The following is a 25,198-nucleotide window of genomic DNA, read 5'->3' on the forward strand; positions in this document are numbered from 1 at the left end:
CAATTTCAACGTCCAGGGGAAGAAAGAAACGAGTCTTGCACAAACAAAGAGGATCACACGGTCATGAACGGAGGTAATATCATGGTATTACCGATGGTCTTGTGAATTCGCCTCTGCAGAGATATCCGCAGTAATGGGCAGACCACCGTTGTCAAGCACCCCCGGCGAAATGGAGCAAAAGCTCCCGTGGCCGTTGAAACGGTATAACGAACGGCAGATTATTGAATCCCGATATCCCGACCTAAACGCGGAGTGGTAACAAAAAAGACGATGGCATCACTTGCGCGATAAGATGGAAACTGGAGTGCACTAAACTGCGAAACCGCCGCCCGAATCACAACACTAATGTTGCAATGAAAATGCGGTCTAAATAGAACGTGCCATGCTTCTCTTGACTCTGATAGCCAGCCTAGGGCACACGCTACTCGCCTAGCCTGCCGGCACGCGTGGACGGGATGATTAACAAACCCCTCAAAACGATGAGGGGCCTCGAGATGGGGAATGAGAATCGCAAGTCTTGCAGTCTTACGGTATACTGCATATGGGAATCGTCTAGAAAGCGCATCTTGGGGGGAAAAACGCCTTCGATTAGAGTCTGAGACAACATAAACTCAATCTCTCTCCCGTTACTCACCATCACCAAAGGCTGAATCTTGGTCGTGCCCCCCGTTTCCGACTTCTTGGAAACGGAACTGGCTTTGGCTTTTGCCGGCCCTCGCACCGTCCCGCACCTCTACAGTAGCCCGGGCCCCCAAAGATGCCCCGTTCTTCTAAACTCGACGTCTGCCCATGCTAGTCTATTCTCTGACTAAACCTTCCGACTCATGAGCCTGAGGCAGCTTTCCTTCTTTCTCTCTGTTCAATAAATAATGGCTCTACCAGTCTACAGGTTCCCAAGGAGATGGGGGCTTGCCGATCACTCGGCGTTCCAGCCTTTATGGGTCAGGGCCAGGGAAGCCCGGGAAGGGAAGGGAAGGGGTCCCGTAGTCGCGGGTAATGTTTGGCGGCCCAGCAGAAGAAACCCTGAGTCTCGTTGCTTTTTCCGTCTTTGGCTTCCCCCCTCACTTCTAGCAAACCTCACTCCATCTTTCTTAACCCCCTGCTTTAAGCCCCCCCCGGCGGTTATTGTAAATTACCCGCGATGACCTCGGGGATAACATATTGATAAGGTCATCATTCGTTCGCATCATGTTTTTCGCTTGCGGTCAACGTCCGCGACGCAGAAAGAAAGGGTCACGGCTGACGGGACGAACAACCTAGCTTCTCAAGAGGGGGTGGAGAGGTGTGTGACCCGCCAGCCTGGGTCTGGCTGCTGGGTACTTGACTCGAGGTGTTTGATCTTGAGTGTAAGGGTTCTTGTTGTTGCTTGTCCCTCTCTGGCTGGGATGGATGCAAATGAGAGCCTGCTTGCTTTGCTTTGCTTACTTCTCCCTCCCCCATGACGGTGATCCGGTAAAGGTTGTCACTTCCGATGATCTGGGTCTCCCATCATATCATTTTCCACACGAGTCGTGACAGCAAGTCCATACCCTGTTGCACGACCCGGACATGAGTAGGTGAAACGGTGCCTGTCTCCCTCTCTCTGCTTGGGCCACAGATGCCGGCCGGACGGCGGGCGAATAGACAGTCTCGGAGCCACGCCGAGGACGTATCATTTTTCTTTCCCATGTTCCTCTCTCGGGTTTCCCATCTCGAGTGAGATCTTCATGCCTCTCTAGCGTCCTTTGTTCAAGTTGTGCTTTGTGTGCTGTGCCGCCTTTGCTGCTCTCTCAAAGACAAACCAAAAGCACGCACGCACGCACATCCCTGAGCCTTTTTTAAACTTCCTAGCTTCCGTCTCATGGAAATGAGCCTCTGGATGGAATATTCCGTTCGTTTTTGCATGAATTCCAAGTCCGTCCGCGCCGCTGGGTCCCCCTCCACCTCCCTAACCAGAGACGATGCAACATAAAAAAGTATGCTCAGAAACCAAACCAAGTTGAACAACTCGCTCGACTTAATAATAAATTATTAGCCGCCTTGACCGACAAATGTTTCTTGTTAGTCCCCCCTGCCCTTATATCCGACCGAACCAGAGCGCTTCTCTGCCTGCTTGGGCATCATTCCCTGGTCAGTCGCCCACAGAAGCTGCTACAACGTAGTAGCAGTACGTACTATCTTTGTCCTCCACTTTCTCTCTCTCTTGTGCTTCACCCCTTGCACGCGACTCGGCTGGTCAAAAAGCCCGAGGAGCGAAAAGTCGTGATATCTCGGGAAGAGAGCAGAGCAAAGACCCATAACTATTCAGGGGAGTTTTAGAGTGGCCTGATGCTGGGCTGCGGTTCCAAGCCGAGGTAAGTTTGGATTAGCGAGCCCGTACGGATACCAACAGTGCTTTATCAAGATTCCGAGGTGTTGGTCAAGAGTGTGGCTCCTAGACCTGATCCTTGGGACTATCCCCTACTCCTTTTCCTCCCCAAGGGACGGGAAGTTTCTTTTGTCTGCGGCTACCCGTCCCGGGTTGTTGTTGTTGGTCCTCGTCTTCCATCTGTCCATCTGCATCCTGAGCAACTTCAAAGCAACCTCAAGATAACAACACACGCTATTGAGCTTGTTGATGCAGTCTAGTGGAATCAACCCGACATCATCTATGTACTGTACATTATGCATCATGTATCATATGCATCCATCTCGATATATTCTCTCACCGTCCACAACTCCTCGCCGCGTACACAGCCCTGCATCGTCAACCCCCTCCCAGCGTGGCTTGCGCTGCGCATTTCAAACCTCGGCGGCATGCATGTTTCACCCCGTATAGACAAAAGTCCAAGGAAAAAGGCCTTTGTTTCTTTTTCTCTTGGTTTTTTTTTCCAACCCATCCCTGGTGCAGTCTTGTGTAGCATTGCCACACATAAAATCTTGGCCACGGAGCACAAGTTCCTCTATTATCTGCCTAATTAGTATCCTCTTGAAGCCACCAACAGTGCTGCGTGACTATCCAGCCAGTCACAGCCATAGACTATGAGACAAGCAAGACGCCTTTGTCTCGATTGTTGGTCACCAACAGAAGCAGATCATCCATTGTCAACATTCTTCCTGCATTATCTGGTCTCCATCCAGCTTGCAATTTCTCCCTCCATGTCCCGCCTCTGCAAAGCTCTCGGAGCTACTTGTCTAAGATATATCCAAATTTTCTGGCTGAAAAAGTCTACATCATCTGCGTTTCCCTCCTCCTCCTACGGGGGTATAAGTCATCTCATCTAATTCACCGTCAAATAAGTAACAAAGAAAATTATATGCCCAAAGTGAGAACGTTTCACGTCATGATTCCGCCTCAGACTCTCTCCCCTAGTATTCGCTTCCCGGGTACGGGCTGGCCATCCCGCTTCCTGACAAGCTGTCGTTGCCCGACAAGTATGTCTGGTCGATCCGGAAGATCCAGTCCATCTTGTCCCGTTCGCTTCGAGCTGCAAATAGCCACGTGTTGTCCGTCCCGTATATGGCAAACACCGCCGACTGCATCCGTTCGGGAAGGCGTTGTAGGCCGGCGCCCCCGCTTGAGGCTCCCCCGCCCGTTCCCGTCCAGATGGTAGAGATCACACGGCCTGACGAGGTTCGCCGATGTCCTGGGGTAAAGTCGGATCCACCCGTCTGTCCGCTGTGATCTGATGCATTGTCGTAGTCATCGGATCCGTTGAGTAGGGCAAGCACTCCAGGCTGACTGTCAATGCGCGAGTTGCGCAAGCTTACCAGTCCAACCTCATCACCATCACCAGCCGAATGAAGGTGAAGGTATGGTCGTCGTAGCTCGACAAACCTCTTGACCCAACGCGTCGAGTCGCTGTTGGGGACCAACAGGTATCCACCCTTCAGCACCTTGGGGTTCTTGGGAATACGGATGACCGTCGCGACAAGTGTTGGTTGCAATGGCGCATTGGTCATGAGTCCATCTGTTGGTGGCGCTATGTTCGCTGGGCTGAGGAGATTTGTTAAGGGGTCGGGGAATGTCTTCCAGAGCTTCAAGCATTTCTGCAGCAGATCCGTCTGCTCCTCGTCATACTCTGGCTTGGGTTGTGGCTCTTCCACCTTGGTCGGCGTAACCTCCTCTGTTGTGGCTTCTGGCGTTGCGTCTTCTGCGTTTTCAGCCTTTTGCTCCTCGGCCTTGGATTCCCCGTCCTTGGGCTCCTCGTCATCGGGGTTTCCATCCTCGAGTTCTCCCTGCTCAGGCTCTCCCTCCTTGACTTCATCCTCTTCCTTGGGCTCTTGAGGCTCCTCAACCTCTTCCTCATCGAGAGGCGCCTCCTGCACCTCCTGTTCGTGCACCGAGGGAGCCGGAGAGGGTTCGGGCGTATCATGAAGGAGGTCGTCATCGCTGGGGATAATTGGCTTGAGCTCCGGAGAGGGCGAGGGCGACGGTTCCTTTTGGTCGGGCTTCGCGTTCGTTCCATCAAAACCAAGCTTGGCGAGGATAGTCTCAGTGGTATTAATATCCGCGGCGCGCCTCTTCTTTCTGCGAGCTGTGATAAAGTCGCTCACCAGGGACACGCCTCTGGGGGTCCAGCTTGTCAAGTTCTCCTCTCCCTTGACATAGTCGTGCTGGCTGTTCAGCCTCCACAAGTCACCCACCTTCTTGATCGGAGCAGGGCGCATGGTGAGAGTGAAGATGCCTGTCGAGGACCGCACAAATCGGATATTCTGCCACAGGGCCGAGAACATGGAAGTCTGACGCACAAAGGTTCTCGACAGAATTTGCACACAAACCTTTTGCGAAAACTTCATCGGCTCTGCCAGCTTCTCGGAGCTGATCTCCCATGAAATGGTCATCTGCACCCGATACTTGTCCTGAGTAACTCGATCAAGGAGCAATGAGTTGTGCACACTTGAATCCCACTGGGCATAGATGGTGAGGCTTTTGGTACCGTTGGCATTCTCCCGGAAGATTGGGCTCTGCGACAGTTTCAAAAGGATATCCGGCTCATTGGCGCCCATGTCAGGTGTCTTTCCGGCAGAGTCAACAAGCTGGATCCTTCCAACGCGGACAGAAGTAACGCCACCCCATGGGAGGGCATCGCCAGAGCTGTGGGAAATGTTGATTCCAATCCTTCTTTGCAGGCCTTGGTGTAGCTGGAAGGTTCCAGTATCCAACTCGTTCGTCTGAGTCACTTCCACTGCGCTATACTCACCCATCTCGTTGAGCTCCATGATCTGGACCCGGGACAATAGGTCGTGCTTCTCCTGGGTGAAGAACTGAGACTCATTGATACGGGTTGCTTTGGCTATGTCGTCTCTCACAGGCACCGCATCCCTCATATCATCCCAACTAAGGAGCTTGTCCAAGTGCATTGTGGATACCTTGGCGAAGATGGCAACCCTCAAAGTGACATCATGGGATGCGAAGAGAGGAATGCTCATGCTATGGACACTCTCGAAACGGATAGGGCCCTCGTCAAAGTCCTTGATCATCTGGGTTGTGGTGATACCATCTTCCTCGGAGATACCAGGGATGAAGAGTTGGGCATGCACCTCAGTGCCTTCTCGCTCTGCGAAGCCGATGAGCTCGTGCATGACAACGTTGAACTTGAGGGTGTTTGTAGGCGCACGTGCATGTGAAGGCTCAAGAGAAAGCTTGATGATACCAACAACATGAGATGTGTAAGGGGATAGGACATCAAGAACCGAATCCTGGACTCGACACTCGAAGACAGCCTTCAACGGCACATCAACCTCACCCACCAGAGTGTATGATGGCATGCAGGTCTCCACAAACGGGTTGTCGAGGCTGAGGTGTTGCGCGTATTCGGGCTGGTCTAGGTACTGGTGCATCTGTCGCATCTGCCGCACCCTATCATGCAGTTTCTCGAGACTCCATAGGTGGACCACGCTGTTCTTGAAATCAACCACTCGAACGCCAATGCATGGCTTGGGGGCCTGTTCCAGGGCAATGTCGTCGCCCTCGCCCGTCAGGCCGTTGAGGACCATATCATAAGATGAACAGAGTACATGGCCAATGTCGACCACGGCAAACTGGAAGACGACGCTCTCATCGAGTTCGTGACTCATGATCTGGGCTTCCTTGAGAATCGCGGCGTTCTGTAGTACCATCTCTGCCATCTTGACATAGTGCTGACCTTTCCAGACCTTGACAGAACGCTTCGCCAGCCCAATTTCCTCTTCAGAGAGAGTCGGGCTCTTCTTCGGCATCTTCAGGGGGTCCATCTTTTCAATCTTCTCCTCGAACTGCTTCCGTTGATGGTTGAGCTGCTTCTGCATATCCTCCTTCAGCTCCTTTAGCGCTGCCTCCATCTTTACCTTCTCTTGCTTGATCTCCTCAATCTCAACGTTCGCCGCTTCTGCATTCTTCAGCTGGTCTTGGTATTCCTCCTTTTGCTTTTCCAGTTGGTTCTGCAGCTCTTCTCGAACCTCTCTGAGCTTTTCATCTGGCTCGCCTTGCTTTGGTGTCGAGGGCATCGTCAACGCTGTGTCCAGAGATAGATTGTCCATGGTGCCGTTTGACAAATACTTGTCACGGATAGGATAAGAAGATTCCGAGTCGTCTCCATCATCACGACCGTTCACTCGCTCTGCCCTCGCCCTCTGGACATCTTCGAACAATGCATTCAGTTCCTCGTCGTTGAGACTAGTAAAGTTTTGATCACTTCCAAGAATCGCTCCGGCGGCTTCACGTCTGGCGAAAGACCAATCCGAGTCACGGCCGTTCCGTTGAGATAAAGCTGGTGAGTCTGGTCGAGAATCGCCAAATTCAGATACCCTACTAAAAGATCTTTCATGACCAGGACGAGGGCTTGGTGAAGGAGAACTTCGCTCCAGCGCCTGGAGCTGGCTTGCAGTGATAGAATGACGAAGTAAGCTCTGCGGTCTCTCCACTTCAGCTCGTTCTGCTCTCGCTTCCATGGGATGGTTGAATCGGAAGATGTGGAAGTCGCCAAAAATGATACGGTATCCAGAGTGAAGTTGTGTCGGTTCTGTGATACGCTTTCCGTTAACCATGACTGAAGCACCTTCGCTTGGAATAACTGTCACAGTTCCATCGGCTGCGTTGTCAAAGGTACAGTGGTCGTGAAGAATTCGGCTTCCATTAAGTCGGATGTTCGCTTGGTGATCCGCATTGGTGTCGACATTGCCCACTGTCGTTGTTCCGGGCTTGAGATTGTAGACGAGACACTCAGCGAGGAGGGGGTCATCTGACAAGTTGACAAGATGGGGCATCTTCTTGGGAGTGTGCAAACCCACAAAACCCTTCTCAATGCTAATTCCGAGTTCTTCCAGGGCAGCTTCACGCTCCTTGTGAATCTCCTCCGTTTTGAGAAGCTTCTCCTCCCATGTCTGATTCAGATCCGTAAGAAGCTTCTCACTCTGGCTCAGTTGCTCTGCGATCTCTGCCTTTGAAACTGTCTTCACAACACCGTCCGCGCCAGTAATGCTGACCATCTGCTTCTCGAGCGGCGTGCCTTCAGCATAGACCTTGTCGGCGGGTCCTGATGAAGCAGCTCCAGCAGGGGCCGGTCCATGACCAAGTTTGCTTCTCAAAAGCATCAATTCCTCCTTGAGTTCTCGTATCATGCGGGCATTGGCATCTTCGTTGACAACTGCGTGGTTCTTGATGCGCTTGGCAGAATCGGCGTAACGTAGTGTACTCAGGGTTTCGTCGTAGTTGATATCGGCAGGACTGATAGCTGCAATCATGGCCGTCATACTGTTTCCACCCAGCGAGTCCTTCAACAACCATGTCAAGACACTGTCTCGGTATGGGACTTGACCACCACCTTTCTTCTTCTTTCCTCCCGTAGACAAATCGGCCAGGGCAGCAATGACACGACCTAGTGTCGATAGCGATCGGTTGATTTCAGCACCTTCCTTCAGTCGAGCACCCGTTGCACCAGTCGACGTAGCTCGTTCGGAACCTGCCAGATCGACCAGACTGATCTTGGCCACCTTTTCCATCTCCATCTTGGTATCCAGATCGTACTTCTTCTGCGTCAACATGAGGGTAAAGACAGCGTGACTTCGACTGGATGTTTCGTTCATGTTGGTCGCGGCGACGGTTCGGGCTTTGTTGCCTTCGTCCATAAGGTGCTCGATTTCCTGGAACCCCTTTACGGCGAGCTTGGCGAGATCTTCGACGTAAGGACCGGTAGAAGGATGTTCTCGAACCTTGAGGTTGCCCTTTGTCGATGGGTTGAGCAGATCGCGGACTCGCTCGTTGTAAATTTCCAGATATGAGACCTCGACGGTGCATTTTGTCGTCCCGTCCGCTTGAATGGACTCTATTCTCTTAAACATGTCCTGACAAATCATGGGAATGATACCGATCTCCTTGCCGTATCCCATCATCGAGTACGACTTTCCGGAACCGGTCTGACCGTAGGCAAAAATACAGTTGTTGTAGCCTTGGAAGGCATTGTCAAGCAGGGGCTGTCCCAGATCATCGAAAAGATTAGACTGGCCGGCGTAATTGGGATCGCTCTTGTTAAAAGACCAGTATGATCGATCGAATGCAAAGGCCTTGGGCGCCAGATCTTTGGCGCTCTTGCCTTGGTGTCCATCGGGGGCGGATAGAACCGTCTGGTTCCCTTTCATTTCGATGACACATTTTGAACCTCGATCGATTTCTGCATGCCGTTCAGCACCGCCCTTTCAGTCCAAGCTCATGCAAAAGACTTACCTCTACCGTTGAAAGGTCGACACCTCACCACCACCTTGATGTTTCCTCCTCCGGCGGGCGCCATGGCTGCGGGATTGTCCAGGGGACCCAAGGCGGTCCCCCTCTAGACAAGGACTTGGTGGTTGAGGAATGCGCGGGGTTTGGTCGAAATCAAGCTTCGCCGGTGCGAGTGCACAAGATAAATATGTATCGTCTCTATAAGTGAAGCGGCATGCGACGTGTGGGCGTGGTATCCATCCAAGGCCGCAGCTCAGCGCATCGTCTCGTCGGTGTCGGTATAATTTCGCAGGTAGGGGATAGCAAATGGCGGGTCGACGTCTCCTTAGCGAGCTCGGGCTCTCGGGGGGTATCCAGAAATGACGACACTGTGTCGCCCTTTGGCGGCGGCGCACGTTGGGAAGAGGCTTGAGGCGGATTGCGATCTTTGCCGTCCAGGCAAGAGCTCGCCGTTGATGCAGGTCGCGATGTGCGAGATTGTCGTCGTCAGCCTGAGGAACAAGGCCAACGAGAGAGTGTGGGAGGCCGTTGTCTGGCGCAGGCGGTGGTTGCTTGTCAACAAATTTCGCAAGGAAGGTTCCAGGTTAGTTAGGACGCGGTCGCGCTGTACTACCCTGCACTTGATCCAGGTCCCGTGCTTCTGATTGGGCAGCTGACATGAGATGCTTGAAAGGGGACCTGGGGTGGTAGTGGCTTCGGGAGTTCACGTGCAGGAAGCTTGCGTGCGCTGCCGACTTAATCAGCCGGCTATTAGCCGTCAGCCATTGTCGTGATATCCAATGAGTGTCTCGTTGTTTTGGACGTAATTAACATCGAGACAGGTTATTATGGCAAGAGTTGGTCCAACATGGTATTCTTTGAGCCTCACCAGAAGCCTCTATCATCTTTACACACATGCAATTTGAAACTCTAACACGCTAGCTTCAGCTCCCGCTCTGACTTCCGCTCTGGCGCACGGTTGTGGATCACGGGTATGCACTCGTAGGACAGTCAAAGCGAGCTGTGACATGGACGGACCAATGTCTCGAAACCTTCGAGTTTTTGATTTCCGATGGTCCCTTGGCTTTATCCCATGAAGCAATCGCCCAGTAACAAAGGGAGAAAGCATATTGGTTGTCTCTACCACAAGAAACAGGCGCACATCATTCAAGTTGGGGAAGCCGTAACACGGACAAGACATCATTTCGGGGCATTCCGGAGGTACACTCGTATGAAAAAGAAACAACGACAGCGTCTCAGAAGCGAGTCGAAGGGGGACTCTTCGCAATGGCGATCGCTTGGTTGGTGGATGGTGACTGAAAACATTGCCACATGGACCAAGATTCCTTCGCCTCGCAAAGTAGGACTTTGGATTAAAAGATATGAGCATTCTGAACCAATGCGAAGGCCAAGGCCAATGCCCACCACTTCAACACTCAAGGTGAGAATTTGCGTTCCTTGCTTCAAGGGACAAGTCCTCTCTTCAAGTGGCGTCTGGAGGACCCCGTTGTGTGCAGTCATTAAGAATCGCAGACACCCGCACGTGGAGCCGCCGGGTAGACCACTGTCGCGAATCTGGCTACGGCGACATCACAGATGTGCGGACTCCGGTATAGGCAAACTTGCTACTTCACTTGCTCGCACGAAACGGGGCTCGCGGGACCCTTTCCGAGCTCAGGGATTCAGTGTCAGTCCAGGGCGCCAGGGCTCCATCACCAAAACTCTGTCCTCAACGAGTCGAACCAGTCTGATACAGTCGCTCGGTCAGGGCTGTTTCGTAGTCCTATTAGCGTGAGCATTATAGCACCAATGGATTACCAAACAATCCGGTTGCCTCGGGCTCGGGGCAGATTATAACACCACGATGACAAGGACAAGCTCCTCCCCGCTCCTCTCGAGGTGACACTCACGATCCGCCCTGGAGTTCTCTTCGGACTCTACGGATATATTCGGTTAGTGTGAGTAAATACGACAGAGTCCCAAAGTTTGACAGGTTCAGGGAAAGTAAGGGGATCCTTGGTCGCTTACAAGATCGACATTGCGCGCAGAACATCCAGGAGATGAGGCGATACGTGCCGTGACCCCAGATCGACGGATGCACATGGCGCTTGTCTAGCCCAATGAGCCTTGCGGCTGCGATACTAGCTCAAAGCTTGATCGCGTGCTAAGCGCAGATCCAGGTTCGTTCAAACGAACTCCCACCTCTGGCATCCGCGTGCTTGTCAGGCGGAGTCTCGACAATGCCGTCCTAGACCCCGGACAGGGCCTTGGCAGACGTCGTCTTCCCGTCGCCGTCTGCACCTCAATGCGCCCGTTTCGGGGTCAAGATAGATAGTCGACGGGCCAAGGCCTGTTCGGTTTCCGTTCAACGGGTATTATTGGCACCAAATGCACCTCATTTGGCATTTGCCACGCTGGCAGGGCGGACGCTGGACGCCGCACACCAATGACCGACCACACCGTTCGCCTCACTTTTCCACCGCGCACCATTTCTCACGGCGTATCGCAGGGGTTTTCCTTCCATAATATCTCCGGAGACATGGAACGGGCGAAACATGTGCGGCGAATTGTAGTGCAGATGCCCCTTGATTCGGTTCCAGAGTGGCTTTGCTCTGGAATATCAGCCTGCAGAGCGGTGAGCCCTGCCTGTCACACTGAGCGACGGCCAGGACCGACCGACATACCTTGGGTTCGCATACATTAGCATGAATGCACCCGTCACTCGTCAGGCACATCGTCGAACATAGCCTGCCCCCAGGCTATACCTGAATAAATACCCCGGCTCAGCCCGGCCTATATCCCCCTTCACATCCCCAGCTTGTCTCGATATTCCGTAAACTCATCGCTAGTCGAGTCGCTTGTACGACCACGTCGAACAATGGCATCCTCCATGAACAAGTACTGGATCCCACATCAGGATATTCATAGAAGGGTCATCACCCAAGAGCTCCAGTACTACCTGGGTCCCCAGGCCACGGTCCGCCCTTATACGTTGGAGGTATCTCGATCTCGAGGGAGCCCTGGTAATCTCTGTACTCATATATCGACCTAGGGAGAGGATGGTTTCCTCATCACCACCCCCGGCTCTTGCCTGACAGATGTTGGTGATCCATCTTTGACATGAGTGGTCTTGTCCTCGGTATGTTGACATCATAGCCAGGAACAAATCGATGATATCTGTCGAAAATCAAAGGATCTATGGGATCGACAGGCGGCTGCCAAAGTCCAGCAGAATCCAGAAAAGCCACTAAAGCGACCGTTGCACCAGCCCATCATCGTTTCCAGAGGGGCACCCAGAGACGCTCATCGACGCCACCGCGATCGTCGTTGACTTGGCGGGAACAGTACTCGAACATGACATGGCGGTGATGACCACGATGCTCTTCAGGTGGTGTAGAGACGGGTCTGGTATTCATTCAAAGGCGGCTATCTGCAAGTCGAACAACAGGTGTAAGCCGTTGCACCGGGTCAGGAAGGTCCGCGAGGCGACTCATAATGGGATGTGAAGCCTGCGGTGAGGCAGACAGAGCGCAAGCTTGCGCATCTATGGTGGAGAATTCCTTGTTAATCAGGTGTCCGAGAGAGGCATGGGGAGGTTGAGATACCCAATTGATGCGAGTTAAGCAGAGGTGTCATACTTGGCCGTCGTGCCATCCAAAGACACGGCGCCAGCTGGCACCATTCCAGCCCAACCGAGTCCAGATGAGTCTGAACACTGCCCAAATTGCACCTGCCCCAGGCATGTAGTGCAGGCAAGGTCGCCTAACCGCGCCAGAGCGCAGTAGTGGAGATGCCTAATCCGGGTTCCGGCCAGCTTCGTGTTCCAATTGGATTGCAACCTGCAAGTTCCTGTGGTAGACCGCACGGCTGGGGCACTCCGCACACTGACGGACATGACTCCGGCCGACTTCATTCACTACTGGGCTCTGGATGTTGCGAGGTAAAGGCCCAGCTTTCTGGTTGCAGCAAGAGATCGAAGCAATGATGAGCTGCGGCAGGCAGTCCATCGGCCATGATTCGACCGTCGACATCATGTGGCCCAGCACATACCTCAACCTCCAGACTTGGGGGGGTCAAGGATCCTTTCGTACTTTTGCAAATCCATCGAACCAGTTGACCAAAGTGCGATAGCTTGTACAGACACTTGCACTTCTTCTCGAGACGACAGCTTCACATCACGGAGTACCTTCTTCGCCGTGATATAGCCTATGATGTTGAGGTACTCGCCGACACGTGTCTGCTCGGAGTTGAGCGTCTCAAGCAGCAGGCTGACATCCACAAGGGCGGTGACATTGGTGTCTCTCGGGTAGAGGTGAGCCAGGGAGAGACAGGCTGACGACGTTGAGTACGAGATGACACTATCAGCGTTAGTGGGTGTAAAGCATCATGGAGAGTGTGGGAGCAGAGGCTAATGAATGAATAGGAAGGCCAGTGCAGTGAGGTCTGTTGGTCATACCATCCAAGAAACCTGACCTTGTCACCAATAGACAGAGCCGGTAGGTTTGACAGCAAATGAAGCTGAGACGGAACTGGGCCCCGCGACATTCCCGATGCCACTGGGATTCTCCTCCCAGCTTTTGAGGCCCGAAAGATGCCGTATCGCTGCAGCGTAAGAGAAATTCACGCAGGTTTTTGATATGCAGGAGGTAGCATCGAGGACACAAGAGGTTGAGGATGCAGTTCACGCATGTCCAGCTTCACGTGAAAGGAGGACGGAGGGGGCACTAGAAGCACAGTGCGTAGCTTGGACAAGCCACAGATTTTCAGTGGGGACATTGAGGAGATACTGTGTGGACTCGCACTCAGACTATGTACCCTAAACACCATCACATCGCATCATCGCTCACTCATAGCCTTTTAGCACAGTCATCAAACATCGTGAGAATGACAGCCGAAGCTCCTCCCAAGTACATCTACAAGATCGTTCCAGAGGCTCCCGCAGAGCCGTTTCCAAAGGAGCATCCCTTGTCGGAGCTTGATAGAAACGATGGCTTCATACATCTAAGTACATCTACACAGGTGAGTCTTTTTTGTCATGTTTGACTGCAACGTGCTGATTGTCAGGTGCCCAAAACCGCCAACTTGTTTTTCAGCAATGCATCTTCACTATGGATAATCAAGCTGGGCTTTGAACAATTCACTGGATCTATCAAGTGGGAGGACGGATTCCCTCACCTGTATGGCAACTTTGGAGCAGACAATGTTGACTCTGTTCAGAAGTTTGTCAGGGATGTAGACCAAACATGGGGACAAGTCATGGAGGGCTCAAGCTGGTTGGAGTAAAAACATTGGTTGCTTTTCCTCTACGGTATGCTATCTCGCATCAAGGCAACCATCTGCAGCCTGATGCATGTCTCAGTACACCGTGGTTCGTCTAAAGGCCAAGATCCTTCTCCACCATTCCCTTAGCAATAGGATGATAAAAGTCCTTGTTCTTCTCAAAAGTGTCCAATGCCAGCTGGCGGTCTACCTTGTTCAGCGCACGGAACAGAGGGCGCACAAACTTCATGCGACCGACCCGCCCAAGCAGATCGGCAGCGTCTTTGTAGATGGCCGCATCCTGAGCCTTGAGAGCGATAAGATAGTAAGCTGACAGGATCTCGACGTTCTTCGACGAGAGGAAGTCATAGGTCTTGCCCATAAGCTGGGCTCGCTCTGGGCTGAGGGCGCTAAACTGCTGCACCTCGGCCAAGAAGACGAGCTTCTGGTTTGCAGTCAAGTCCGCCACATCCTTGATGCTGGGCTCAAAACCCTAGTGAAACATTAGCAAACCAATCCCGGTCCACAAAGATTGGACGGACATACGGCATCTTTCCACTTGTTTGCCAATTCGTAGCACATGTTTGCTAGGCTGGTGTCGAAATCAGGCTTCGGAGGAAGTCCAGGTGTGTAAAACTTGTCATCCCAGTCGATCTCGGCGATCTTCTTGGAAATCTCCTCATCACCGAACCCGTTAAAGAAGTCAAGGAAGGTCTGCTTGAACTCGAACGAGTCGAGAGACTTTCCAGACCACTTGGTAAAGTAGTGTGGGATGAACTTGTCAAAGTTCTCACGACCAACCAGGCGCTCAAGGTAGTAGACGAAGTGAAAGCCCTTCTCGTACGCAACGGTGCTGTAGACATCCTCAGGGTCAAGGCCCTCATGCTTGATAATGAGCTTGGTGTATTCGTGATCCTTGCCGAAAAGCTCCACGGCATCCTCTATGCGACGGTAAGTCTTGTATCACAGTGTTGGTGTGATGTTACCTACCGAGGGCCTTCCAGCCGATGATGGCAGAGAAGTGGAACTCCGGTTCACCATGGATAGCAGCCTGAATGCGACGCTCAAGATACATGGTCCATCCCTCGTTCAACCAGCTGGGGCGAGTAAGTATCGTAAAACCGGTTCTGGAACATCCGGACTCACAAGTGTTCCCAGCTCGCGTTGGAAACTAGGTTGCCACTCCAGCTGTGGCTCAGCTCATGAGCAATGACATCCACATTCTGGCGGTCGCCGCTGATAATTGTAGGGGTGGCAAAGGTGTAGATGGGGTTCTCCATGCCTAGAGGTTCTGTAAGTATCATCTCGACTCTCACACTGAAAAGCAAGCATACCTCCGTAAGGGAAGCTTGGTGGCAAGACAAGAACGTTGTAAGCCCCCCACTTGTAGGGGAAAACAAGCTTCTCTGCGACCTCCATGAACTTTTCCATATCCCGCTCAAGTTCCCATTTGCATTCCGCCAGCTCATTGGGACCCGTGGCCACCACACTGCGAGGGCCAATGGATGCAGTAGCAATATCGCCAGAGGCTACGGCAAAGAGATAAGAGGGGATGGGAACCTTTTGCTCAAACTCGTAAAGCTTCTCCTTGCCAGGCGTCGCCTCGTGGTCTCCAACGGGAACACCGCTCGCAACAACCGGCAAGGACGAGGTGAGCTTGAAGGTAAAGGTAGACTTGACGTCAGGGGTGTCCTGGCAGGGGAAGATGGAACGAGCGTTGATAGCCTGGCATTGGGAGAACATGTACGGGTGCTTCTTGTTCGAGGTTTGAGCGGGAGTGAGCCACTGCAGAGCAGTGCACTTGCTAGTCGTCTGAAGGTCAATGGCAAGGTCAATGACCTCGCCCTTGGCTGCACCTTCAGGCACTGAGATATGAAGAGGGGCACCGAGGGGCGCCGAGTAGTCCTTCAACTCCCACTTGGACTCGGCCGAGTTGATACGAACAGTCGAGATATCAACAAACCTAGAGTCGAGGATAATCTCCTTGCTCTCCTTGTCGGTTTGAGATTCCAGCTGAAGAGTGACAGATCCCTTGAGGCACTTATCCTCAAAGTCAATCTTGAAGTTGGCCGTGGTATGGCGCGTCCGCCAAGCGCCATAGTTGGAAAGGGTGCTAGGATCTCGGGTCGCCATGTTGACAGTTGCAAATGTTCGTCTGAGGTTGTGAGAGATTGTTACTTGCGAACTTCGCAGAAAGGCGGGCTTCTTGAGGAATGAGAGCCACGACATGAGGCTCTCTTGATCCAATGGCACGGCGGTATTTGGCGGCTCACGTCATGAGTGCGGGTTTGTCGCGGATCTCGGCAGCCATTGAGATGCCTCTTTTGGTGAGTCACGTGCCATATTTTGCACCACCTGCCTAAACCAACTTACTTACCTTCCTGAAGATGCATCATCAACCACAAATCGTGGCCTCTTAAGGGTATTTTTGTTTACTTCCATCCATATGGCGATGCCATTTTTGGAAGGCCATTCATGTTGAACCAATACTCATATGACTTTAACCCTATTGGTTTGTCCTCGCCGCCAGGGCTTCTAGAACCACGTGGGAAGATGTTTCTCCGCCTCGACCAAGTTCACGGCCAAATATAGACGGCCTCATTCGCAACCAAGGAGATCAAAGGCTAAGCTAGACAGGACGGACTTGGCGACCAACGACGATTTTTGTTTCTCCGGAGCTGTGCCACCACTCATTAATGAGTCTAGTCGCCTATCCAGATCGCAATCTCGCATCTTCCCCATACCTTGTTCCTATTGTTTTCCCGTTTATTTCCACGACGGACACATTATCGCCATATGCTATCTTTTGCTTACTTTGCCATGATTCTCACCGAAGATCACGGTCAAATATCCCTGGTCAAGTAACCACCGAAGGTTATCCCCGTCCCCCGGGACCGCACTATCTTTGGACTTCGTCAAATGTCTTGGCACAACTGAGCAGGGAGCGGAAGCAGGCCCTCAATTCGTATCTTGACCCAACGGCAAACCCAACATCCGATGAGGATACCCACGGATGACGCTCGAAACGATTAAACATAGGAGAACCAGATTACCGGTGCTTATTACCTACCGTCAGGTGTAATGTTTCTCCAGCTAAAGAGCTTGCAGATGACTTCTTCCGTCTTGCGCGCGCAGGAAACTCGTTTAACTCCACTATGCTTACCTATATCTCCGGAATGGAACTGGTGATATGTTCGGGTTTTCTGTTCGCGCAGGATCCTTAGGACTTGTGGAGATTGCCCGAGTACAGCCAACAGGACCAAGACCTACGAGTCGAGTCAACCCCGAGATGAAGGGGTTCCCTCTGTCCTCAACGTTGAAAGACACCGAGATCTTGATGGAACGCCGTTTCAACCCCGTAAGTTTTTCAGAGCTCTGCCTCTCCGTAGCTTCGGAATCCCGACCAGCTCCCTGGCTGTGTGATACGGACATGTCTCCCGTTTAGACCTCACGATTGCGAAGAAGCCATACTGTCGATGTTGACCACGGGCAGGCTTCCCTAGGCCTGGCTTCTTTACACAACTGCGGGACAGGGCATGGTGAGGCAACAATATCACCCCACGAAACCACCCCAGCGCAAGCGAGCTTGGGCCGGGCCTACGGTGGCGACGGTGCGAGTTGGTAGTGGGGATTCCCGGCCGTTGGTGCTAACGCAGGGGCCGCAAGGCGAAGAAGGCCTCGACTCCTACCAGGAACCCCCTGCCCATAAGATGCGAGTGATATAAGGAAAATCCCACGAGATATTTCAGCCCTTGCCTATATTCCGACCGGAACACAACCGGCTTGACGAGAGACAATCCTGGCAAGAGTCCGAGTCTGGGCTGCCAAGCCATACTCCCGGGGATGGGCAAGTCATCCATCGATCAACGTTGAGCCTAACAAATGTGCGACGATAACAGATTCATGTCCAAGACTGCTCTCACAACAGTCGAGTCATTGTATCTGGATCTGCGTCCTGCATACTCGGGTTTGCCGTCCGTCGACGGAGATGCCGATCGTACTCCTTTTGAGATGCATTGCTAGGTTCCCTTTGACCGTCGCTCTACCATCGTCAACTGCTGGTCCATCTTTTAAACTCTATGCCTACCTTAACACCCGGATTAACTGCTAAATTGGTTGAAACCTCTAAGCCAAGCATGGCCGCTGTCCATTCGAAGCCGAGGTATCAGATGCGTGCATCCAGTTAATTAGTGGCAAGCTAGGCCCTAACTCGTCAACGGATTGGTGTGTTTGTTGGTCTCGTTCTTGTAGGGCTGTTACATAGGGGTGTAGACTCTAGGAGCTATCCGGTTGTAGTCTTGGACAGCACGTGTTCTCGTCTGAACTCCTCTAGCTCGCAGTAGGTCAAGATGGTGTGCCCCAATGCCATGCATTATTGTTGCTGCCGAAACACTCAGCAGAAAAGTGCCGTTTCGTTTCTTGGAGGACGACGAGCAAGAGAAAATCCTTCACTCTGCCCCGTTTCATCACCGAAATGCCCTGAACTTTAGGACGTCATTGTCTTCAACTCCCAGCCATCGTGTCTGTTCCAGTCTTTGTGGGACACCTCGGGCTGCCGACTTTCCGGTTCCAGTCTCGGTAGGGGCCGTGGAGAGGACGTTTCATAAAGCATGAAAGAGGGGAGATTGTTTGCTCATTCAACTACACGAAGCTGTTGGTAAGACAGTGACTCGTGTATCTCCCTGGGGTTGTAGTTACTGGTCACGTTGCCCCCAAATTTCACATGGAGGATGCAGAGATGCGGCGGGACATGTTATAGAGTTGTGATAACTCTGCACCTTACATGGACTGAATCGCTGATTGCCATCACGCAGATTTTGGCGAGTCTAGACTTGACTGATGTGACGTGAATCCACTTTGGTAGCCATGGTGAGGTTCGATATGAACTCGATTAGGACGGCACGCAATCTGATCTGGGGCGATTGGGTTGACTGGAGAGATGAAGCTATTGGAACGCGGTGATGATGATATCTTCCCCGGTCTAGGGTACAACAAGGCATTGTACTGTAGCAAGTGCGACGCCACAAGGTTGTAAGACATCTGAAGCGAATACTCGAGTTGACATGGATGTCTGGATCAGAAACACTGGTGTTCAGGGGACAAACGACTAGCCCCCAATGTGGAAACGGACTCGTGGTGGCCATGGTGGGTGGCTGTCAGAAGGGTGACAGATTCCTCCGGTGAATGGCCCATCCCTGGCCGGTTCAACCACCCGGATGAGAAAAAGCACGGGATGCTGCAAGGGGCCCATGCGAGCTGCGGTAAAGCACAGATGACTTTGGTGACTGAGAAGCAAGGTTAACAGAGACAAAGAGGTAAGCTGTATGTAGGTGAGCAGGTGAGGGGAAAGCCACCGTGCTTGAAGATGCGACACCGGGTTGCAACAAAGATGTGGTCAAAGATGTGACAAGTGATGTCTTTGCCCAAAGAAGATTGCAGATGCATACGAAACAACATTTTCGTCCCCTTCAGGAGAGGGCTTCGGAGATGGCTACCGAGAAAGAAGCTGTGCCGCGCTCAGATCTTAATAGCCAAGACACAAAGGGCCGGGAGCTGTGGCACCCCGTCGGGTAGATGGACGTGTCGAGTATGGCTCGTTCCAGAAGAAATGTTTTTCATCGGGGAGCTGAACCAGAAGAAGGGTCTAATCTGGACTCCTGTTTCAAGCTGGAGCCTGAATGGGTCTGGCCGGCTTACGGAAGCAGCCCTGCGACGCTGGCAGGTTGGTGATGGAGTTGAGACAGTGGTCAAGGAGGAATAAGAAACGAAAGCAAACTTGAAGCTGGATGACGTCAAAATACTGAGGGGTCAATAAAACAGCTGTAATAAGCATTTGCCTCACCAAGGTTGTGTTTGCATCAATCTCTCAACTTGACACCGGGTTTTGCAAGCTCATCCGAAGGTGCCATCGTCCTGCGTCCTTGAAAATGTCGGTTCCCTCGTGTTGCGGCGACGCGATGTTAGTCTAGGTGGGCTTGGCGACCCTTGATCGCCATTCGTCGATCAAAGTCAAAGTCAAACCTCAAGTTTGATCTGCCTCTCGCGTGTAAATGGCCCGACGGTGCGGGATCGCCGTGCTCCACGCGGGAGAGATAGAGGTGTCGTGAACGTGTTTTGATAGAGGGAGAGCGGGAACAGCGGCAGGTGATGACTTTGCTGATTTGCATATGCATGTTTTCAATATCTTGAGACATGAAAGACGTGATGTTTTGACTGCATTGCAGGTGTTGTTGGGTTGGACGAGTGGGGTAGATTGGCTCGTGACAAGTTTGAACTGCACAGACGGCAGCTCATCAGCCAAAGGGTTTCCGCGTATGTAAATTCGAGGCACAGAAGCTGTAAGCGAGGGTGTAAGATACGGCATATAGCTCAGCCTACATAGAACATCCGTGCTGGCGGATTCAGGTCCAGTCGATCTTGGTGTCTTTTGGTGGTGTTGAGCGCTGAGGGAGGAGGGCCGAGCTTCGACTTTGGCGGAGGCTGAAATCGAGGATTGGATCCAAGGAGAAGGCAGCTACAGAGCTCATTGGTCAATCGCAACGGGCTCGACCAGTTGTCTCCGAGGGAATACGACAAGGGAGAAGCAAAGATCTCAAGCGAAGCAACCCAATGGAACAGATCGGCGTTGGCTGTGTCTCCCGCCTTGTCCTCTCCTTCCAGATTTGACTGGCCATGAAACGCACCTTCTGCCGTTGCCTCCCGTGAGAGTCAGCTGGAGCTTCAGGGCATAAAAAAAATTTGCTGGACCTGAGGCATCGACTTTTCCTTCTCCTGTCAATGCCAAAATGTCTCGACTCCTTTTTTCTTGTTCATCTTCCATCAGAGATCAGCAGCACCGCACGAGCCATCGCTTCTCGTTTCTTTAACGACGATGATTGATGGGAAGTTTTGCACGATAATTCAGCCCTCGCCCTTGAGCAGCCAGCGTGCCAAGAGGGTCCGGCTCAACTGGCCCCTGTGTCAAGCAACGGCGAGCCCAGGGGCCCCCTGATCTTCGAGCGTCATGGTGGAGCGGCTACCCCTGCCTCGGCGTCGGTAGCGCGGCGGGCCCTGGCTTCATCGAGCCCCCCGGTCGGTTCCAGGGGCACCTGGGACCTCAGGGAGAGAGCTAGGAGAGCCACAAGGGACGGACAGAGAGGTGTGATTGAGCACACGGCCGACGAGGCGTTGAATGGCGGCCGTTGGCAACCTCCTGGTCTGTTCTTTTGCACTACCCAAAGACCTTCTGAGTTCTGACAGGCCTAGTCCATCCATTCCCTTTTCTGCCTCGACCCCGACCCTGGGTCCTCCAGGTGGCGCTTTGCTAGCACTGGCAGCCACGAGCATCGGGCCCGTCAACACCTAGCAACACCCCCCCTGGCTTCTCCCGCGTCCCCAGACCTCTCTGCGCTCTTGTCTCAGGCCGGTGTACCAAAGCTTCTCGATGCTTTTTGCCTCTGGGGCGTGACACCATCTGGCGGGGCTCTTGGGCTTGGGCTTGGGTCCATGGCCGTGGCTAGGGGGCCCGATATCCCATCACGGTCATCAGCAAGGGGCGGATGACTGAGAAACGGCCTGCCTGGTAGTCTCCGGTGACTGCGTGCCTGGGCAGATGTAAGCGAAGGAACCCAACTCTGAGCGCGCCATCTTGGCATTAAGCCGTCGTCTGGGGTTGACATCCACACTTAGATTTGTTATATACCCTCAATGCCAGAGTCGACGTTGCAGTCAGCTCCTGCCTGCCTGCCAGCCTCCTCGAAGCCGAAACACCTAACCCTACCGTGTGCCAGTTTGACTTATGCTATAGCTCGCCGCCCTAACACCGACGGCAGTGTCATCTGAAGCCGGCGCCATCAATCTCTGACACTGACCTACTTCCTTTTCTGGCTACCCGAGCAAACAGGATTGTTTCGACACAATGGCTCACATTGCCAAGTGCATCGTCGATATCGACGCCAACCATATAACTAAGCCATCGTCGCAGCCTGCAAGCGAGCTGGTATGCTCCCAATTCTCCTTTCATCCAAACCTCTTGCCACGGCCCAGACTTACCTGTGCCATCTTTCAGAAAACATCCCCACAGCCAGAGAAACCCTTCACTTGGAGAATGCAGCAACCCGAGCCACCCAGGAAGTATCAACTCTTCCCCAAGGAGAGGCGATTGCCCATCCTCAACAGTGGCAAGAACCCGGAATCTGAGAAGGGTGCTTCAGCTCCCGCCGCCCCTTCAGCCTCGACGAACGAAAAAGCAGAGAAACAATCGGTTCCCAACAGCTTCAAGAAGAGACTCAACCAGGCCAGCTTGGTCCGACGCCGCAAGATCAGTGTACCCGAGGTTGGACCTATGACAACTGTTCAAGAGCTTTCAATGGACTCACGTACGCACATCCATTATATATTTTGAGCTTGGAAACTGACTCAATTGCAGCAACTATTCCTGGTCGCCCACCTTTTCACGAGCGCTCTATTAGTGCTCCAGGCAACTCTAGCAGGAAGCACCAGTTGATGGATACCTTCCTCTACATCTCTAGCGATGATGAAGGCCCTGATCCTCGCGAGGAGAAAGAGTCTCGCCATCCAATGCCTCAAGGCTCGATCCCCATCTCGCCCAAACATCTTGCCCCATTGGTCATCCCCAAGTCCGATGCCCAATTGCCCCTGCTCCGACGCCAGCAGTCTCTCAACTGCTTCCCCACAAGGAGTGACTCGCTCAGAACTGGCCGTAACAACGTATCTCCCCGAAGCCGAACTCCTTACACTCCCGCTTCCTCGATGCCCGATCTCTCAACTCCCAAATCAGCAGCATCGACCAATGCACCTTCTACTGGAGCGCTACCAACTCCAGTCTCGGCACCGATAACCGAATCCCGACCGGCGTCCCCCAAGCCTGCAGATGGCCGTTTCACTCCTACTTTGACGGCTGAGCCGACCAGCGTCTTTCGGGGTCACCGAAGGGGCGGCTCTGAATCATCGAGCATGAGCATGACGGACCGAGGTCGCCCACGGAAGAGGCCAGACTTGCGCACTAACAACGGACCAATTATCCAGAGGACAGAGTCCAAGAGGAGCAAGAGCTCTGAGAAGAAGGCTTTTGAGAAGCTCCCCACCGGTGTGAAACAAGCCGACGCCACACAGCAGCTGGAGCAATCGGAGCTTGCTTTGCTTCAGAAGCAGGCCTTTGCTCAAGTGGGGCGGTTCGAGGTGCTCAAGTCAACCGATGTTGAGGCGCTATCAAAGGAACTCCGTCACTTGGATGAGAGAACCGAGTACCTCCGTCGCACCTACAATGCTCTCCGTGTAGGCCGCCGAAACCTCCACTCTCGTATCTGCCAATACCTGCGCTCTCCTCGCGTGGCTAAATTTAGCCACGACTCAATGCTGAAGCAGGAGGAGGCGCTTGCTGAGCTGGATGCTTCTATTGATGACTGGGTCAACAAGCTGGAGCAGGCAGAGAACCGACGCACTCGTGTTCGCCAAAAGCTTCTTGAGCACGTTGCTGCCGCTGCTTGCCTCCCTGTCGGCGGATTGCCCATGACACCCGAGCCACAACAGCAACAGCAACAGGCGCCCAGCAGCACCCCCTCTTCAGGTGTCGGCAACATCTCAACACCCCCGCGAAGCCCCTCCAAGGACACCTTCACATCTCCTCAAAGCACAAGCAGCCCGCATAACTCGCCCTCACCCCAACGTGTCGTGGCTCAAGTCCCAAGCACCATCCTGGAGCAGCCTGTCATTGAGGAGGCTGAGACACAGGAAGAGCCGGAGGAGCGCCCAACAGCCATGGCATCTTTGAAGCGAGCTGACGTTGAGAGCATTCGGATCTATGTTGGAGACGACGTTTATGCCCTCCTGGCTGATGTTGAGAACGAAATCTCTCTGATGAGCAAGCAAGCCAGTAGTGAACCCGCATCGGCCGTCGACATGATGGAGACTAAACGGATCGCACTCCATCGCCAACGAAGCCACGAGATGCTCAATGGCTTGTCTACTGATAACTATGCCATGAAGCGAAGGGATATCTCTGAGCCCAGAGCAGTGTCTCCCTTGGCATCACCTCCAACAAACCGAGAACCCGAGCCTGTTGTAGACGACATTCCCCTTCTTACGAATACTGTCTACCGACCTTGATGGCTCAACACAAACCAAACACATTTAATCACTTCATCGTTCAGCACAACTTTACTATGAATTACGGCCGACCCCATACAATCCTTTGATACCCCAAGCATATACTTCTCGACTCTTTCTTAGCATCATCATTATCATTATCATCAAGCCTTTTTTATTGCCTCTTAACGAGACCACCACGGCTGCAACAGCATGTTAGACATCTCATATCACATCATGTATTATCATTGGGCGGTGTTGGCAGGTTTTCTTTGCCTTTCTTGTACAATTCTCTTTGTGGTGATTGGCGTATCACATCAAATCCTGTATCTTTACTATCTACACTGGGACACTGTAAATCCCTTGTCTAATCATATCTTACTCAAAACATTACTTGTCAACTTTCAACTCCTTTCCCTTGTGACTATATGTCGTATTTGACTCGGTCTTCACGTCGCACCATGATGTTAGTATGTTGTCTCCTCGGCTCAATATGGTTGAAGGGTGAAGCCCCCATGTTCCAATCGTAGTCTCCCGTGGTGTCACTAGCCAGTATGCATATCAAGGTTGAGAAATACGGATACGGGCAAGGATAAGGGTGTATATCGGATGCGTCAATCCCTGAGGGTTGTGAGATGGTAGGGGTTAAGGATTGATGGTCTTGTCCGAGTTTGGATACGTTGTAAACAAAAGAAGGTTATCGTGTTGAAAGAGGAAGGAGACGTAATCTAGAATAATGTGAGGAAGATCAGGGGCACACTAGGAAGTCAAGTCAATAGGTGGATGTATTCACATTGTCTTGGATAGAATACACACAGAACTTGGCTCCTGGGCAAGGCAGATGGTGTCTGGATGTCAATTTCATGACTTCAAGATTCTTGATGATCGGATTGTGGGAGACCCGCAAGCAAGACCTTGCAAGACCGTTGTCACCGGATAAAGAGACCCAAGCTCAGGATGTCTTCGCCTGTTGATGGGCACACACTGACAAGCCACAAGCCTCCATCCCCAGGCTGTCAAGAACATGGCTCCCGGTTCCTAGAAGAAGATCAACCCTGCTCCCGCTTTCATTCTCCCCTAGTCTAGCGTTCATCCCAAGACCGGACGAAAAAAGAAAGATGGTCCTCCCACGTGCAGCCCATGGCTAGTAAACGGTCAACCGTCGATAATCGTACGACAGCTTTTCTTGTCCCCCCCTTTCCCGTGCGTTTACCT

At 52.6% G+C, this 25,198-nt stretch overlaps 4 protein-coding genes across 4 annotated transcripts; 1 reads left to right on the forward strand and 3 right to left on the reverse strand.

Annotated features, from left to right (window-relative positions):
* Positions 1-3,327: 3,327 nt before the first annotated feature.
* NECHADRAFT_40970 (uncharacterized protein) lies at positions 3,328-8,726 on the reverse strand (the record flags this gene model as incomplete). Its single annotated transcript, XM_003051156.1, has 3 exons — positions 3,328-4,161; positions 4,303-8,609; positions 8,663-8,726. The coding sequence occupies 3 exons, from the start codon at positions 8,724-8,726 to the stop codon at positions 3,328-3,330; spliced, it is 5,205 nt and encodes a 1,734-aa protein (XP_003051202.1).
* A 3,717-nt stretch (positions 8,727-12,443) lies between these two features.
* NECHADRAFT_102654 (uncharacterized protein) lies at positions 12,444-13,296 on the reverse strand. Its single transcript, XM_003051157.1, has 2 exons — positions 13,095-13,296; positions 12,444-12,996 (listed from the first exon to the last, which is right to left on the reverse strand). The coding sequence occupies exons 1-2, from the start codon at positions 13,181-13,183 to the stop codon at positions 12,690-12,692; spliced, it is 396 nt and encodes a 131-aa protein (XP_003051203.1). The 5' UTR covers positions 13,184-13,296; the 3' UTR covers positions 12,444-12,689.
* A 618-nt stretch (positions 13,297-13,914) lies between these two features.
* Positions 13,915-16,126, reverse strand: NECHADRAFT_104478 (uncharacterized protein; the record flags this gene model as incomplete). The annotated part of the gene is made up of 5 exons (XM_003051158.1): positions 13,915-14,390; positions 14,444-14,838; positions 14,888-14,994; positions 15,044-15,179; positions 15,232-16,126. The coding sequence occupies 5 exons, from the start codon at positions 16,124-16,126 to the stop codon at positions 14,013-14,015; spliced, it is 1,911 nt and encodes a 636-aa protein (XP_003051204.1). The 3' UTR covers positions 13,915-14,012.
* Positions 16,127-21,794: 5,668 nt separating this feature from the next.
* On the forward strand, positions 21,795-24,004 carry NECHADRAFT_80448 (uncharacterized protein; the record flags this gene model as incomplete). The annotated part of the gene is made up of 3 exons (XM_003050768.1): positions 21,795-21,875; positions 21,945-22,254; positions 22,305-24,004. The coding sequence occupies 3 exons, from the start codon at positions 21,795-21,797 to the stop codon at positions 24,002-24,004; spliced, it is 2,091 nt and encodes a 696-aa protein (XP_003050814.1).
* Between the last annotated feature and the right edge of the window lie 1,194 nt (positions 24,005-25,198).

The sequence above is a fragment of the Fusarium vanettenii genome (genome assembly GCF_000151355.1).
Source record: "Fusarium vanettenii 77-13-4 chromosome 5 genomic scaffold NECHAsca_5_chr5_3_0, whole genome shotgun sequence".
In the NCBI taxonomy this organism is placed as follows: Eukaryota; Fungi; Ascomycota; class Sordariomycetes; order Hypocreales; family Nectriaceae; genus Fusarium; species Fusarium vanettenii.

Excerpts from the sequence above, each read along its gene's own strand:
- NECHADRAFT_102654 (XM_003051157.1), bottom strand. The coding sequence starts at position 13,183 with ATGTCGCGGGGCCCAGTTCCGTCTCAGCTTCATTTGCTGTCAAACCTA. Across the intron at positions 12,997-13,094 it reads AAGGTCAGGTTTCTTGGATG|TGTCATCTCGTACTCAACGT; the intron begins GTATGACCAACA and ends TAACGCTGATAG.